General features: G+C 53.0%; 1 protein-coding gene across 15 annotated transcripts in view; it reads left to right on the plus strand.

Moving 5' to 3' along the window:
* Nucleotides 1-13,711, plus strand: part of MYT1L (myelin transcription factor 1 like) — a 392,068-nt gene that overhangs the window by 258,616 nt on the left and 119,741 nt on the right. For all 15 annotated transcript variants that reach the window (XM_032353449.1, XM_032353451.1, XM_032353453.1 and 12 more), the window contains exons 6-8: nt 6,436-6,490; nt 6,664-6,697; nt 6,948-7,010. In XM_032353449.1, the coding sequence (XP_032209340.1) occupies nt 6,436-6,490; nt 6,664-6,697; nt 6,948-7,010 (152 nt within the window). The remainder of the gene's footprint in view (nt 1-6,435; nt 6,491-6,663; nt 6,698-6,947; nt 7,011-13,711) is intronic.

Raw genomic sequence — 13,711 nt, forward strand, 5'->3', positions numbered from 1 at the left:
TACACAGCACCCCTGCACCATCCTCGCACAATTTCTGGGTCGAGATGACACGTTTCCCCTCGGGGGCTCCTGTTCAGGACATTTTTATTGCCAGCCATCATGGCAATGATTGCTCGTTTCTTAGGATTTTGCTTAGGCCTTGTTGCATTACTTTTATTTTTATTATTTTTAAAGATGTATTTATTTTCGAGAGAGACAGGAGAGAGTGAGCAAGAGCAGGGGATGGGCAGAGGGAGAGAGAGGCTCAAGCGGGCTCCCTGCTGAGGACAGTCACCCTGTGGTCAGGGCCTGAGCCAAAATCAAGGGTCGGACACTCCACCGACCACGCCACCCAGGCGCCCGGCATAACGTTGTGTTATTTTTCACATATTAAGTCCCAAACTAGGTGCAGACATGGATTAAGGGTGTGGCCCGTGCTGCCCGCAGGATTTCCTTCTGGGGTTCCCCAGTGTTATCACCCAGGGCCACAGTTTCGAGCCCTGAGAGCAAGCGTGCGTCCCACATTTCCAAGGCTGTTCTGACTGGAGCTGTCCCAGCTCCGTGTGCCAGAAAAGACCCTGGATGTCCGAGAAGGTCCAGGAATCCAGCTCTGAAGTCTTGACTTCCAGACTGCTCTTGTCCTTCAGGAGACGGCACGAATGTCACTTGTGAGGCCACAAATCTACACTTTTTGTTTTGAAGATGTGGCCCCTCCCCCCACAGCACTCAAGCGGCCTCCGCCTGCATGGCCCGGGTGCGCCCAGCACCGGGTGGTGAGGACAGGACTCCCAGAGTTCTCGCAAGACCAAGCAGAACACGGGCCACCATCATAGACACCCCGTCTTGCCCCGGCTTCCGTGTCCTCCCACCTCACAGCAGACCATCCACGCCTACAGCGGCCGCTGGGAGCCCCCATCTGGGGACCAACTAGCAGAGGCCGTCCGTGGGGACAGGAGTCCGAGGACAGCATGACACTTTACCATCAAAACTTGACTTGCTTTTGTGCATGAACATCTACCTTTCTAGGGCCTGATGACAGGGAAGCGGCAAAGAGCAAGGCTGCTGCTTCCCTGCCCCGGGGCCTTGGTGATGGTCGGTTTCACGGAGCCACGTTTTGGTAATGACATTCTGAATTTTTCTGTGCACCACCTGCTTAAACTCAATAACAAGTTCACACCATAATGAGCCCCCAAATCTTCTCATTCTAGTGAGCTTCAGATAGGCTCATTTCTATGATATCCTGCGTCGCTGCAGTGGGGGACGTGTCCTGGACACGGGTCCTGCAGAGCTGGGCTCCCTTCTGGGTCACTGCGACACACTCTGCGCTGTGGCCCCAGGCAGAGGGGGCTTCGCCGCACCTGCACTTTCTCCTCTGCTCACACCCGTCCTATTTCCCATTTCCTCTCTCCTGCACCAGTGGCGCCAGGCTTCCACTCTCCGAGCACGTGGCCTAAGGTGATGGGGTGATGAGGCCATGCTGAGGCCTTCTGCTGAGGACGGCTTCACTGGTTGCCAGTCTTCGCTGAGAAAGTTCGGGAAGGAAAAGGAAAAGTGGGAGCAGACGAGCCAAGGCTCTTCCACCTGACTTACCTGTCCTACCTTTCCTCATTTCCATCCTGCAAGGTTGAACAGCGGCCTCAGAGATAGCCACAAACCAGGTGCGTGACCCGTCCGTCTCTCCTAACTTGGCAACTTCTTCACAACATGCCATCCCGTCACTTACTATAAACACTGGACAGAACTCCTGAAATTCAATGTATTTGCACTTCATTAAATTCACTGAAGCCAGGACGCTTTGTCGCATCGGGGGAAACGAGTTTCCATTGCTGTAGAGCCTCTTCAAGGCGACAAGAACGTGACTGATTCTTGCTGATCTTTACAGACGGTCTTTTAGGAGCAGAGACGTCCCTGAGTGTGTGGGGGGACTTGGAGGGAGGGAACAAACACGGGCACGCGGTCTGATCTGCACTCTGGGTCTGGCGGACGCTCTGGCTTCTCTGATGCCCTCGCGAGTCACACGTCTTAGTCAACGAGCTCCACCTCCTGCTCGCGCGCAGCCCAGTCCTCCCGGTGGTGCTAATGAGTGAGACGACCCGGTGCCAAGCGGCAGGAAGTGAAAGGTGGGGTCTGGCTAATTGACAAAACGGGTAATTGCTTCCCGAATAACGGAGGGGCAGCTCCGGGGCAGAGCCCCCGGGCTCAACCGTGTCCCGCCGAGCCCCGCACCGGGGGACCCTGCCCGAGGGGGCGGGCTGCCGGTGTGCAGCATGCACGGGGGCTGTCAGCGGACTCTCGCAGAGCCGGGACCCCCGGCGCCCCTCCCCAGGGCTCGCTACTGTGGCCCGAAGAGCTGCTTGCAGCCGGGAAGCGGCCTCCAAGCGCGGACAGAACGTTAACGGACGTCTGAGTTGTTGGCGTAGTTAATATCCCGTTGTCCTCATGAGGCCTCAGCCTGAAGGAAGCGTGTGCTTGGGGTGGTACCGGGGGAAAGTTATACACTCGGCCCCGACTGCGAGTGCAAACCGTCCGTGTTGTAAAATAGCTTCAGTCATCTGGTGACTTCTGTTGACAGGTGACTTCTGTGACGTCTGACATAGGAGACTTTCTTTAGGTATAAAACCCCTTCCGGTTCCGAAGAGAAGCCTCCGTTATCCTAAACACAGGCACCAGACTGCAGACTCAAGTGCTCTCGGCAGGCGGGAGGGCTCGCTGTCTCAGTGTGGTCTCCTGGTCAGGTGTGTCACCCGAGCCGTGACAGCGGCATCCACGGCCTCTGGCCCCGGGAAGCGCAAACGTGTTTACGCCGTCATGGTGTCGTCCCCGGAGCTCCTGCCCGGGTCTCAGGGCCCCAGAAGAACAGTCTCCAGAGCACAGTTCCCGGGACAGGTCCGAGGGCGGCCGCCTCTGGCGGGACAGCCATGGGACCACAGAAGCCCACCTTTGGGGGTGGCAGGCAGGAAGAGGCCGACGTGTGGACGAGCGCGTGGGGTCGGGCGACCTTCAACCACACACGGGTCGGTGTACACGTCGGGGATGGAAACGCTTCTTCAGCTCTGGTGATGACTTCCACGCTTTCCGCTTCATCTGAGCCCGCCGGCGTCCGCACCCCGAACCACTGAGTCAACACGAAACACTGAGTCAACACGAAACGTAAAACCCTTCGAGCTCTTCCGTTTTGAGTCCCTTGGCAGACGGAGAAAGAAAACCCCATTTGCTTCGTGTGTCCGGTGCACGGGGTGTGGTGCAGGACTCTCTTACGAAGTACAAGGAACCCACACACAGAGCAGAACACGTTCAAGAGGCTGAAACTTCATGCAGCATGAGCCCGGAACCAGCAAGGACAGGAGTGGCCGGGGGGCCCGCTGCAGTCCCGGGCCCGGCGAGCGCACCCCAGGAAGGCTGTTGCAGGGTGCCAGGGAAGGAGTTCGGGTTTTAGTGAGTGGTTAGTGGCAGAGGTAACTGTATCTGGAAGGAGATAAGATTGTCCTTCTACATGTAAAAAAAGGGGTTAAAAATCAAAACATACAACATAATTCTTACACAACCGTCTGAGCAATGAGCTAATGAGGCTGTTTCAATATCAGACCCACAGAGGAGCGGCAGCCTCAGCCCCCCTGGTAACAAGTTCTGTCCTGAGTTACCGCCAGTGTGGGGCAGGGGGTGGGGCGCTAAAGGCAGGTTTGCCATCAGGGGCTGTGGCAGCACGAAGAAGAGGGCACATGGGGTGACCTGTCCATGGTGCTCCTGGAAGGCACCAAGGGGCCTACACTCTGAGCCCTGTTTCTCCTCGGGGCCCCAGAATGCACCTGCAAACCCCAGGGCCTTTGCACATCTCCTCCCCTCCGCCTGGAACACGCCCCCCACTTTAAGTCTCAAACTTGCAATTAACCTTGAACCTCAGCTCAGACTGCTGCCCAGGAAGGCCCTCCTTCTCTCGCAGAGCGGGTCAGACACTGCGCCGCCAAGCTGCTCCTGCCCCGCTGAGAAGAGCCCCACCGTTCTCCTCTAGCACCTCGTTAGTCGCGGCTGGACTTCCCTAAAGAATAGGATTCCACCGCATCATCTCTGCGTCCCTGGTCCTTCCTGGGACGGGCGCACAGTGTGGCAGAGTGTGACGCGGGCTCGTCCCCATCACTGTCCTGAACGCTAGTACTCGCCGGCCTTGCGCCGTGGGAGCCCCATCTGCTTTGCTACCGTTTTGCAGTGTTGAAACTGTACCCGCGCAGAGGAGCGACTTTGGAGCCCCGGCGTGATCCCAGCGGGTGCTGTGGACGCTCTCCGCAGAGCGTCGAACCCTGCCTGCCCTCGGGGTTCTGGCTCTGTGGGAACAGCAGAGGAGGGGCCGTGGGCTGCTGTGTCACGCTGACTTTCCTTGACCTGTTTCTTAAGTGCTGCTTCCCCGTCTCTCTTCCCTGGACGCCCGCTCTCCCGGAGTGAGCTGCCGCCCACGGAGGCCGGCACGGGGCTCCCCCAGTCCCCGCTCGCCCGCCTCACGCCCCTGCTCCCTGCACCTGCTCTCCAGCGGCCGCTGATTGGTTTTTTCCTAAAATGCCCTTGTGGGACACCTCCCAGCCCGTGTTCCGTAACACCCTCTGGGTCAGCAGGGAACCCCCCCAGTCGTCCCGGCCCCCGGAGCACCCCCTGCGCCCCCTCTCTGTGGCCCCGGCCCCACACTGCACAGCAAGCCTATGTCCCCTTGCTTGTCCCGCCCCCCCAACCTGCCCGCTCCCCAGAAAACAGATCACCTCACTCGTTCGTGCAACAGCTCGGCTGCCGGGGTCTCCCCACGACGAAAATACAGTCTTCCTTTTTCCGACGGCCCTTCTGAAACCCCACAGCTTTCCCGGCGAAGCCTTTCCTCAGGGACGCGCCTCACCCGGGCTCATCCCTCCCTCAAGTTCCGGTTTTGTTGAGTCGTGCGCAGCCTGCACACACGGCTCCGGCAGAAGCTCTGAAGCCCATTCGATGAGCTGCTTTTCCTTTAGGGGTTTTTCCTGGGCTGCTGCCGGGCTCCGCACACAGCACGAGCAAATACTAACTCGGTGGTCGGTCGTCAGGGATGCTCCGTCGGGGGCTTCCAGGCCCGCGCCAGGGCGCCTTGGTGTCCCCTCTGGAGGACGGTGCCTTGCGAGCAGCTTGTCGTAAGAGCAGAGCAGCCTGCGCTCCGCCCCTCGGGGTCTGACGGAGCCCTGGCGCCTCACGACCTTTCTGCACCCAGTTGTGACCCCCTCGTCCTGACGTGTGGGGGAAGTGACCTGTGCTTGGGAGACATTTTGAGGTGCCCCAGTCTTCTGCCTCGGGGGACCTTAGATGGGCGAGGACGTCACAGATGGGGGGAGGCGTCCTGTCCTTGTGAGCGGAGCTGGTCCTTGTGGCTCTTCTCTCGCCAGCTCGTCTGCCGTGTGGAGCCGAAATCTCCCAGTGCTCGGCTTCGCCGTGTGGAACTGACTCACACGTGTGGGAATATTCGCTGTGTCGGTACACGGCCCCACGGCCACCTGTCCCGCAGGGGTCCCGTGGCTTAAAGATGATATGTGAGGGGCGCCTGGGTGGCTCAGTGGGTTAAGCCTCTGCCTTCGGCTCAGGTCATGATCCCAGGGCCCTGGGATCGAGTCCCGCGTCGGACTCTCTGCTCGGCGGGGAGCCTGTTTCGCCTTTCTCTCTGCCTGCCTCTCTGCCTTCTTGTGATTCTCTCTGTCAAATAAGTGAATTTAAAAAATCTTAAAAAAAAAAAAAAAAAAAGATGATGTGTGAGCCAGTGGCTGGGTTTCAGGGTCCTGGACCAAAAATTCTACTTGGATGACGTTGGGCAGGTCGCACCTACACATTACGTACAACAAAGATACTTTCCTCACAGAATTGTCGTGAGGACCCGATAAGGTGATACAGAAAAATGTTTTGTCATTGCCGAAGCGTGAGCTGTGTCCATTCCTAGCAGAGGGCCCACGTCCCTGGGATCCATCCGAGCCCCTCAGACCACAGCGGGCGGCAACTGCATCCCAAACCAAACGACACGGAGCCGGGCCCCTGGGTTCAACACGTCCTCCTGCTCCCGCTTCTCCTAACGCTGTGACCGGATTAGCCTTCCGGTTCCAGACGGCACGTACGAACCTTCCTGCACATCACATCCATCTCTTACGTTCTCGGTACGAACGAGGCAGCTCAGAATTAAGCCAGACCCATCCTGATGCATCTTTGCAAAGCGTAAAGCGTCTGCTCCTGGGGCTTCATTGGAGGCGGCCCTGGTGCGCAGGGTGGGGCCCCCGGACGAAGTGTTCTGCGCGGTGGAGGTCTGCTTGGTGTTTTAAGCAACACAGGGAACTCGCCGCACGCCTCCCTCCCCCGCGCCTCTCATACAGGGCTTCCCCACCGCCGCCACAATGCCGGGGCTGGCCGCGTCCCGCGGGCCTTTGCATGTGGGAGCCGCGCCATGACCGCCTGCCCATCTCTCCACAGATGGAGGTGGACGCCGAGGAGAAGCGTCATCGCACACGGTCCAAAGGGGTTCGAGGTACGTCCGCACGTCCCCAGGCCCCAGGAAGCCCTTCGGGGCCCCCTTCATCCTGGGGAGCCGTGTGCCCCGTCCGTCCGGACCCCTGCTCTGACCCCACCCTCGATAGCGTTCTGCGGGACCGGGGATTGTGAGAAATGATAAATCTCAATCTCTTTTCCATCTCTCTGCAGTTCCCGCGGAACCAGCCGTACAAGAGCTCTTCAGGTCAGTTCTCGGGGGGCAAAATGCGTCCCCATTAACAACCGAGAAAACCCAGCCTCGGAACAGGCAGACGGCCCTCCTGGGCTCACCGGGGGCTTGCCCCGCCCGGCCACTCTGATGGAAGACCTGCCGATGAAAAGCACCCCCAGTTGCTCCCCAGTTTCTCTCCGGGCGCCCTTGTTCCTGGCGCTGCCCAGCACTCGGCCCCCTCCGAGCAGCACGGCCCCGTGTAATTCCCTCTTTCCCTTTGCAGCTGTCCCACACCTGGCTGTGATGGCAGTGGTCACGTCAGTGGCAAATACGCAAGACACAGAAGGTAATGACCACCTTTTTCACAATGAGCTGTGTACACCGGCTTATCTAGGGACCCAGACCAAAGGGTGACCTTGCACGGGGGGGTGCTCTTGGGAAACAGTGAGTGTTGGCTTTTCTCCCCTCTCATGTGAACCCAGCCTTTGACGTCACGTGCATGGTTTCCAGGCAGAATTTGATAACACATAAGATAACACAAATTAAGAGCGGCCTTAAACTCATTTTCCCACACGCGCAGCAGCATGCTAAGAAGCTCCCCCTGCTTCACGGAGATGGCCTGCTTGTCCTTGCCCATTTGTCCATTCTGGTCGCCGCAGCGTGGTAAGTCACGGAGCGTAAATGAGAGTGTGACCTTCCTGATCTTCCTGTAGGAAAGGGAGCCCAAGCTGGCACCTGGGCGTCCGCAGGGGGAGGTTAGGGCCGGTCTACGTCCAGGCAGATCCCACTTGTGAGCCTTTGGGGCGTGGATGATTATATCATTCCTGCAAATCCTGGGGTTTAGGCCCATACACAGTTGGGTGTGGAGGACATCTCTGAGAGCAGGTGGCAGGGTCATTATCTCTGGGAATGCATCGCAGCAGAATCTTATCATACAGCTTGGGCTGACAGTCATGAAGAGATCGATCTTTAGATTGACTTTTCCATCAGGAATTTCTTCTTGTGGTGTTACTGCAGCCACATTTTTCAGTGGAAGATGTTGGTTATGATGAGTTAGAGATGTTTACAGGCTCTGTCATACATTTTTAGCTAATCTTTCACAGATTAGATTGCTAGGACTAAGGTCTTTCGTCCTAGCAAGCCATCAGGAACCAAGCCCACGTAATGAAGGCTCAGATGCTCAAGCAGGTGTTTCGGCCGTACCTCGGGGTGACCTTCCTTACTGCCTGATGTTTTATTTCCTTTTCAGCTGAACATTAATTTATGGGTGAAATCAAGCAATTATTTTGATTGCCCTTCAGTAAAATCAAGGGAAAAATTACAAATTACTCCCCAAGTCCCCATGCTAGCATTGACGGAGACGGGGAATCTTTAATGGGCACCCACGATGCAGTGGTTATCAGACTTCTGTTACATGCAGAGGAATGGCAGGTCAGTTTTTAAGGGAATTTTGTGATTTAAAACACTAATTTATCATTTTTTTATTGCTCCTGTGTATTACAGTAAATGACCAAGCATTGAAGTTAAACAGTTTCTTTAAAGTATTTATGTTGTCTTATAAAGGTATATGCATGTAAATTCTTTTTTTTTTTTTTTTTTAAGATGGCTTGATTTTTTTAAGCAGGGCTCGATTCCAGGACCCTGGGACCTGGGATCATGACCTGAACCAAAGGCAGAGGCTTAACCCACTGAGCCGCCCAGGCGCCCCTGCATGTAAATTCTTAATCTAATAATTTTTAAAACCACATTGCTTGTATTGTCAATGAAAAACAATTCAGCCAACCATGAATGAAATCAAGTTTTCCCTTCATCATGCCTTGATTAGTCAGTAGTTAAACTGTACCATCCTATTACTAAAAGATACAATTATGGTTGGCTAAAAAATTTGGATTAGATGTCCGCTAGACGTAATTTGTTAATCACAGTTTTTCAGGAAAATCTATAAAGTCTCCAAAGAATCTGTTGAAGCACATTCTTACCCCAGGTGTGTCCCGTGCAGCTGGGGGCGCCCGGGTCCCTGAGGTCTCCCTGTGCCGTCCCGTCCCTGTGTAAACAGGAACTGAAGCTTGGCTTGGAGATGGCTTGAAGACAGCCAGGCTGCATTTTCCTTTGAGACACGGTGCTGGTGTGAGCACGGAACACCCCAGATCTTATGGGAGACAGTTTTTCAATAAATGGTTTAAATTAAAAGGCTGTCATAATTTTTACAATGCACCATATTCTATGTAATTATTAGAATTCCTACTATTTTCGTAGAAATAAGTCATGTGGTGCTCATGGAGGAAGAGCACTCTTCCAGGAGGGGGACAGGTTCTCGCTTCCCTGGGGCTGCTAGCCAGTCCAGGGGGTTGGGCAGATCATTTAACCCTCCAGACTTCAGTGTCCTTGGTTTTAGAATGAGATGCTTACAGACTTGTTACATAAAACCAAATACACTCAGAACTGACGTCACTGGTGTGCCGGTTCTCAAGAGGAGTGTCAGTGTGGTACCAAGGGAACCCTTCTGAGTTTTGTGGTGGGTGTCTGCGTATTATCAATGGCTTCCTATTGGGTATAGTCGGCACGCCATGCTAGGTTAGCTTCAGGGCTACGACACGGTGATTTGACAACCCTGTACAGCATGAGTGCGGCCCCACCTCTCCCCACACGGCTGCGTTACAGTAGCGTTGACCCGTATCCCTGTGCGTCCCCGGGACTTCTTTATTCCGTAGCCAGAAGCCTACCTCCCACTCCCTTTCACCCATTTTGCCCCTCCCCCTCTTCCCTCCCCTCTGGAAACCACCGCTTTGTTCTCTATACCTATGAGTCAGTTGCTGGTTTTTTGTTTGGTTGTTTCTTTGGCTTTTTTTTTTTTTTTTTTTTTTTTTTAGGTTCGACATATATTTGCCTTTGTCTGACTTATCTTACTTACCATAATACCTTCTAGGTCCATCCACATTGTTGCAGATGGTAAGATTTTTTTCTTTTTGTGGCTGAATAATATCTTATTGTGTGTACACACCACGTCTTTACCCATCTTCTGTCGATGGACACTGGGGCGGCTTCTGTGTCTTGGCTATTGTGGACAATGCTGCTGTAAGCATAGGGAGCACAGATCCTTTTGAATCAGTGTTTTTGTCTTCTTCGGGTAAATACTCAGCAGTGTGATTGCTGGGTCAAGGGTACCTCTATTTGCAACTTTTTGAGGAACCTCCATGCTGTTTTCCAGAGTGGCTGCACCAGCTTGCATTCCCACCAACAGTGTAGGAGGCTCCCCTTTCTCTGCAACCTCGCCAGCACCTTTTGTTTCCTGAATGGTTAATTTTAGCTGTTCTGACTGGTGGTACCTCATTGTAGTTTCGATTTGCGTTTCCCTGGTGATTATATATTAACAGTAATTTCAACCAAGGGATGATGTTTAAATTTTTCAAACTGAAAAGGTGCTTCTTGTAGTAGACAAGACTCATGTGTACATTAACATCTTACGAATGCTGCTGTTTCAGGTCTGTACCATTTCAATCATTTCTGGCTTTGAGAGATTTCCTGCTATGGAAGCTTCTCCCCTCTGACAGCTCTTCTGTGTACACACCTGCACACACCCCACAGCACAAGTGTGACCTCTGCTGCCACGTCCCTGCCGAGACCCAGCCTTTGCCAAAAGGACAAGAGCGGCAGCCCGCGTCTTGGTTTTGATGAAATTACGCTCCTTTCGGTCTTTTAGCATAAAATCTTCAGTGAATATATTCCTCTTAGGGATACAATTTCATTTTATGCACATATCATGTCAGTTCATAGCCAAGTAAAAAGATGTTTTACTATATGGACTGATCCATTTATCTGAACATACACAAAGTAATTTGAGGCAAGTGGGGGAATCTACAATGTAAATTTTTAAAAAATATTTTAGGACATTTGATACCAACTTATAAAATGATACCTACAGGCTAATCTTTATTTTTAGCATAAGAAGATAAGGAAATCAAAATCAAGTGCAATTTCCCTAATCCTGAGTGTCGCTCTGTGGGACACACACTTGCACGGACCCCGTGCTTGGTCACGCAGCCCCATTGCCACATGGGCTTCCCATGGGAGCTGCTGGACTTGATGGCTTTGTTAGTGACGTTTCCTCAGTGTGACTGAGGCGGGACTGTGGGTCTGTGAGAAACTGGGCCCGGAGCTTAGCGGAGACTCAGCCACTGGGCAATATCTATGAGAGGAAAGAGTACTGTGAAAAAAGAATTTGTGATTTAAGATCCCAGTAAGAAATGGGGCAGCGGTAGAGCTACTGTCGATCCCAGTAAGAAATGGGGCAGTGGTAGAGCTACTGTCATAATGCGCGTGTTATGAGACGGTCCACGCTGCTTCAGGAGCCGTCTGCTCGGGCGGAAGGTGATCTGTCCGTGGTGGTACCTGTGTTCACAGCTCACGGGCAGTTTGAGGTTGCTGGTAAGCACATGTACAACTACACAATTGAAAGTTGAGTCAAGGAGAGAGATTAGGGAAAACATAAGGGAAATAGGAACATAATTTTACCAGAAACCCAGGATGTATCAGAGGTTTCAGTCTAGTCTTACATTCCATTCTGAGTCTCCCGGCAGCCGAGGAAAAGCAAGAGAAACTAAGGATGGTTTCCGTTATCTGTTAGAAGGCTTGCTTTGGCCCCCGAGCGTCCACGATGAACACGCCCACACCCCCATATACAGACCAGCGGGGTCTCACGCTCAGTCACTGTCCTGCGCCCTGGAGGGACCAGGCCTCTCATGGGTCTCATCGGTGTAGCAGACGCTTGCCCTCAGAAACATCGTTAGTGTCTCGACACGTGCATCTGACTTCTGCTTTTCCCACCTGAGGGTCTATGTTACTGGCGTATGATATGACAAAAACACCGTGGACTTTGCCACCAGGACCAGCAATAGTTCTCCTGCTAGAAACCAAAGTACTGACGCAGCCTCCTCTGGCCACGGTGAGCCCGACCTCTTCCTTTGGTCCCATGGTCGCACGGCCTTGCGCCGGGCTCAGCACGTTCCGCTCCTCTGAGTGTGTGAGTCTTTTCTTAGCTGTGCTTACAGGAGCTAGAGATGGTCTTGGATCTTGATCGGGGGTCCAAACCCAGGGCTTCCTCTACACAGGGGAAAACTCACTCTTGGGCATCCTAAGTGGGTTTTGCAAAGTCTTAGCCGCCCAAGTTCAGGGACAGGAGCTTCCCGGGCTCCCTCAGCTCTCCTCCCCACCACGTCCCTCCCAGAGCGCAAGCACTGTGACCTGGAAGCATTGGAGGCACCCATGGGTGTAAACAAGTAGCTTCCCACATGCACGCAGCTGTCCCTCCGGCAGGGAGGTGCAGAACAAGTGCCTGGATGCCACACACTTGGAATTAGGGAAGTTGCTGGCCTGTGGCTTTGTTGGCAGGTGGGACTCATGCGAACCCCACCAAGCCCCACGGCATGCGGGGAACGACGCCACAGTGCAGGGGGTCCGTCCCGGCAGAGCCAGACCCCAGCCCCTGGACTGAGGGAGCGCCACAGGCTAGGAGGGGAGGCCCCCAGCCTTTTTGGGTGACGTCCCCAAATCACGGATGGAGATCTTGAGAAAGGGTGGAGACACGGTGACAGGAAGCCGCACGGATACTCTTCATCTAGAATCCTCTGAGTGGTTCAACTACCTGATATAAAGAGATGGCGTCATTAGCCCGGAGCATTGCCTGAACGAAGATGTGAGCAAAATGCCAAGTGCCAAAACATTGTCCGTGGTAAAGACAAAGTCAAACAATGTTTAGAAAGGAGTGGACCTCTCTATGGAATTTATCACCAGAGCAGTGGCCAGTTTACCGTTCTTAAAGTTTTTAAAATTTTTCCCAATACCAGTTACAAATAGGAACAATAAAAATTTATTTACATCTTTACAGATTAATTCTAAACCATGTAGAGGAGTTTAAATTTTAGCCTTTTTTATACTAGTTATATACATGCTGGAACATTTGATATGACTGGATTTGCTTACTCTTTTCTGAATAGCAATTTTTGTATAAGCCTCTAATGAGAGAAGGAGAGAGAGAGAGAGAGAGGAAGCCCTAATGATGATTCATTCTTCACTTCTCTGTTTTGTCCCCCTCTGGATTCACTTCTGCAATTTAATGGATTTCATTTATATTGATCCTTCACTTCAGTTTTTAAACTTATTTGCTTGTTGAGCACAGGGTCTGATGGAAATTTGACCTGAAATTTAGCGTCAGAGTCTCTCCCACTCAACAAGCCCCAGGAGCTAGGTGACGGGTGTGGGCGTTCTGTTTAAATCCTCCCCAGTTTAGAAAATCCAGAGTCAAATCAATGGATCTTGAAACTTAAAATTAAAAGCTCCAAATGGTAGCTGTTCTTTTTTATTAGAAAATCGTCGGATTCTCCCTGGCTCAGTGTGCACATTTCTCATCCAGACCATCCCCCCGCCCCGGTCTGTGCAGCTCCGCACCCACCGGTGTGGTCGTCATGGCGGCAGTGGGGGTGAGTGAGCGCCCGTCTTCACGGGAGCGCGTGCTGCAGCTGAAGTCGGTCTTGCTTCCTGATGCCTCATTTGGATTCTGCCCGCAGCCCAGGGCTGTATTATTCATGCCTTGACAGAGAGCACTCACTAAGAGCCTTGGAGCAGAGCCAGGTACTGGCGAGAGATAGTGGAGCATTGCGACGTGCAAGTGCGAGAAGCATCTATAATCCAAAAGAAAAAAAAAAAAACAAAAAAAAACAAAAACGGAAGAAGCAGAAGCAGCAGGGACGGAGGCAGAGAGAGAAACCGGGATCCTTGTACCTCCCTTTTGCTGGTTTTATATTGATAGAAATTTCATTTGCATTAAAATAAAATGCCCTAAAATAATTGCATTTTTTCCTAAGTATGCTTGAAAGTTTAACACAATTTTCCACATTTAATTGCAAAGCTGATTTTAATTAGCAAGGCCCTGCGTGTGAAAAATGAGGATTCACTGGGGTGCGCGGAGCACACGGCGGTGCTTGCCGGCTTCTCTAATTAATGTACGGCGGCCGAACAACAGGGCGCGCTGCGGGTGTTTATGAAACATTC

This window comes from Mustela erminea, chromosome 7, assembly GCF_009829155.1.
Source record: "Mustela erminea isolate mMusErm1 chromosome 7, mMusErm1.Pri, whole genome shotgun sequence".
Taxonomy (NCBI): domain Eukaryota; kingdom Metazoa; phylum Chordata; class Mammalia; order Carnivora; family Mustelidae; genus Mustela; species Mustela erminea.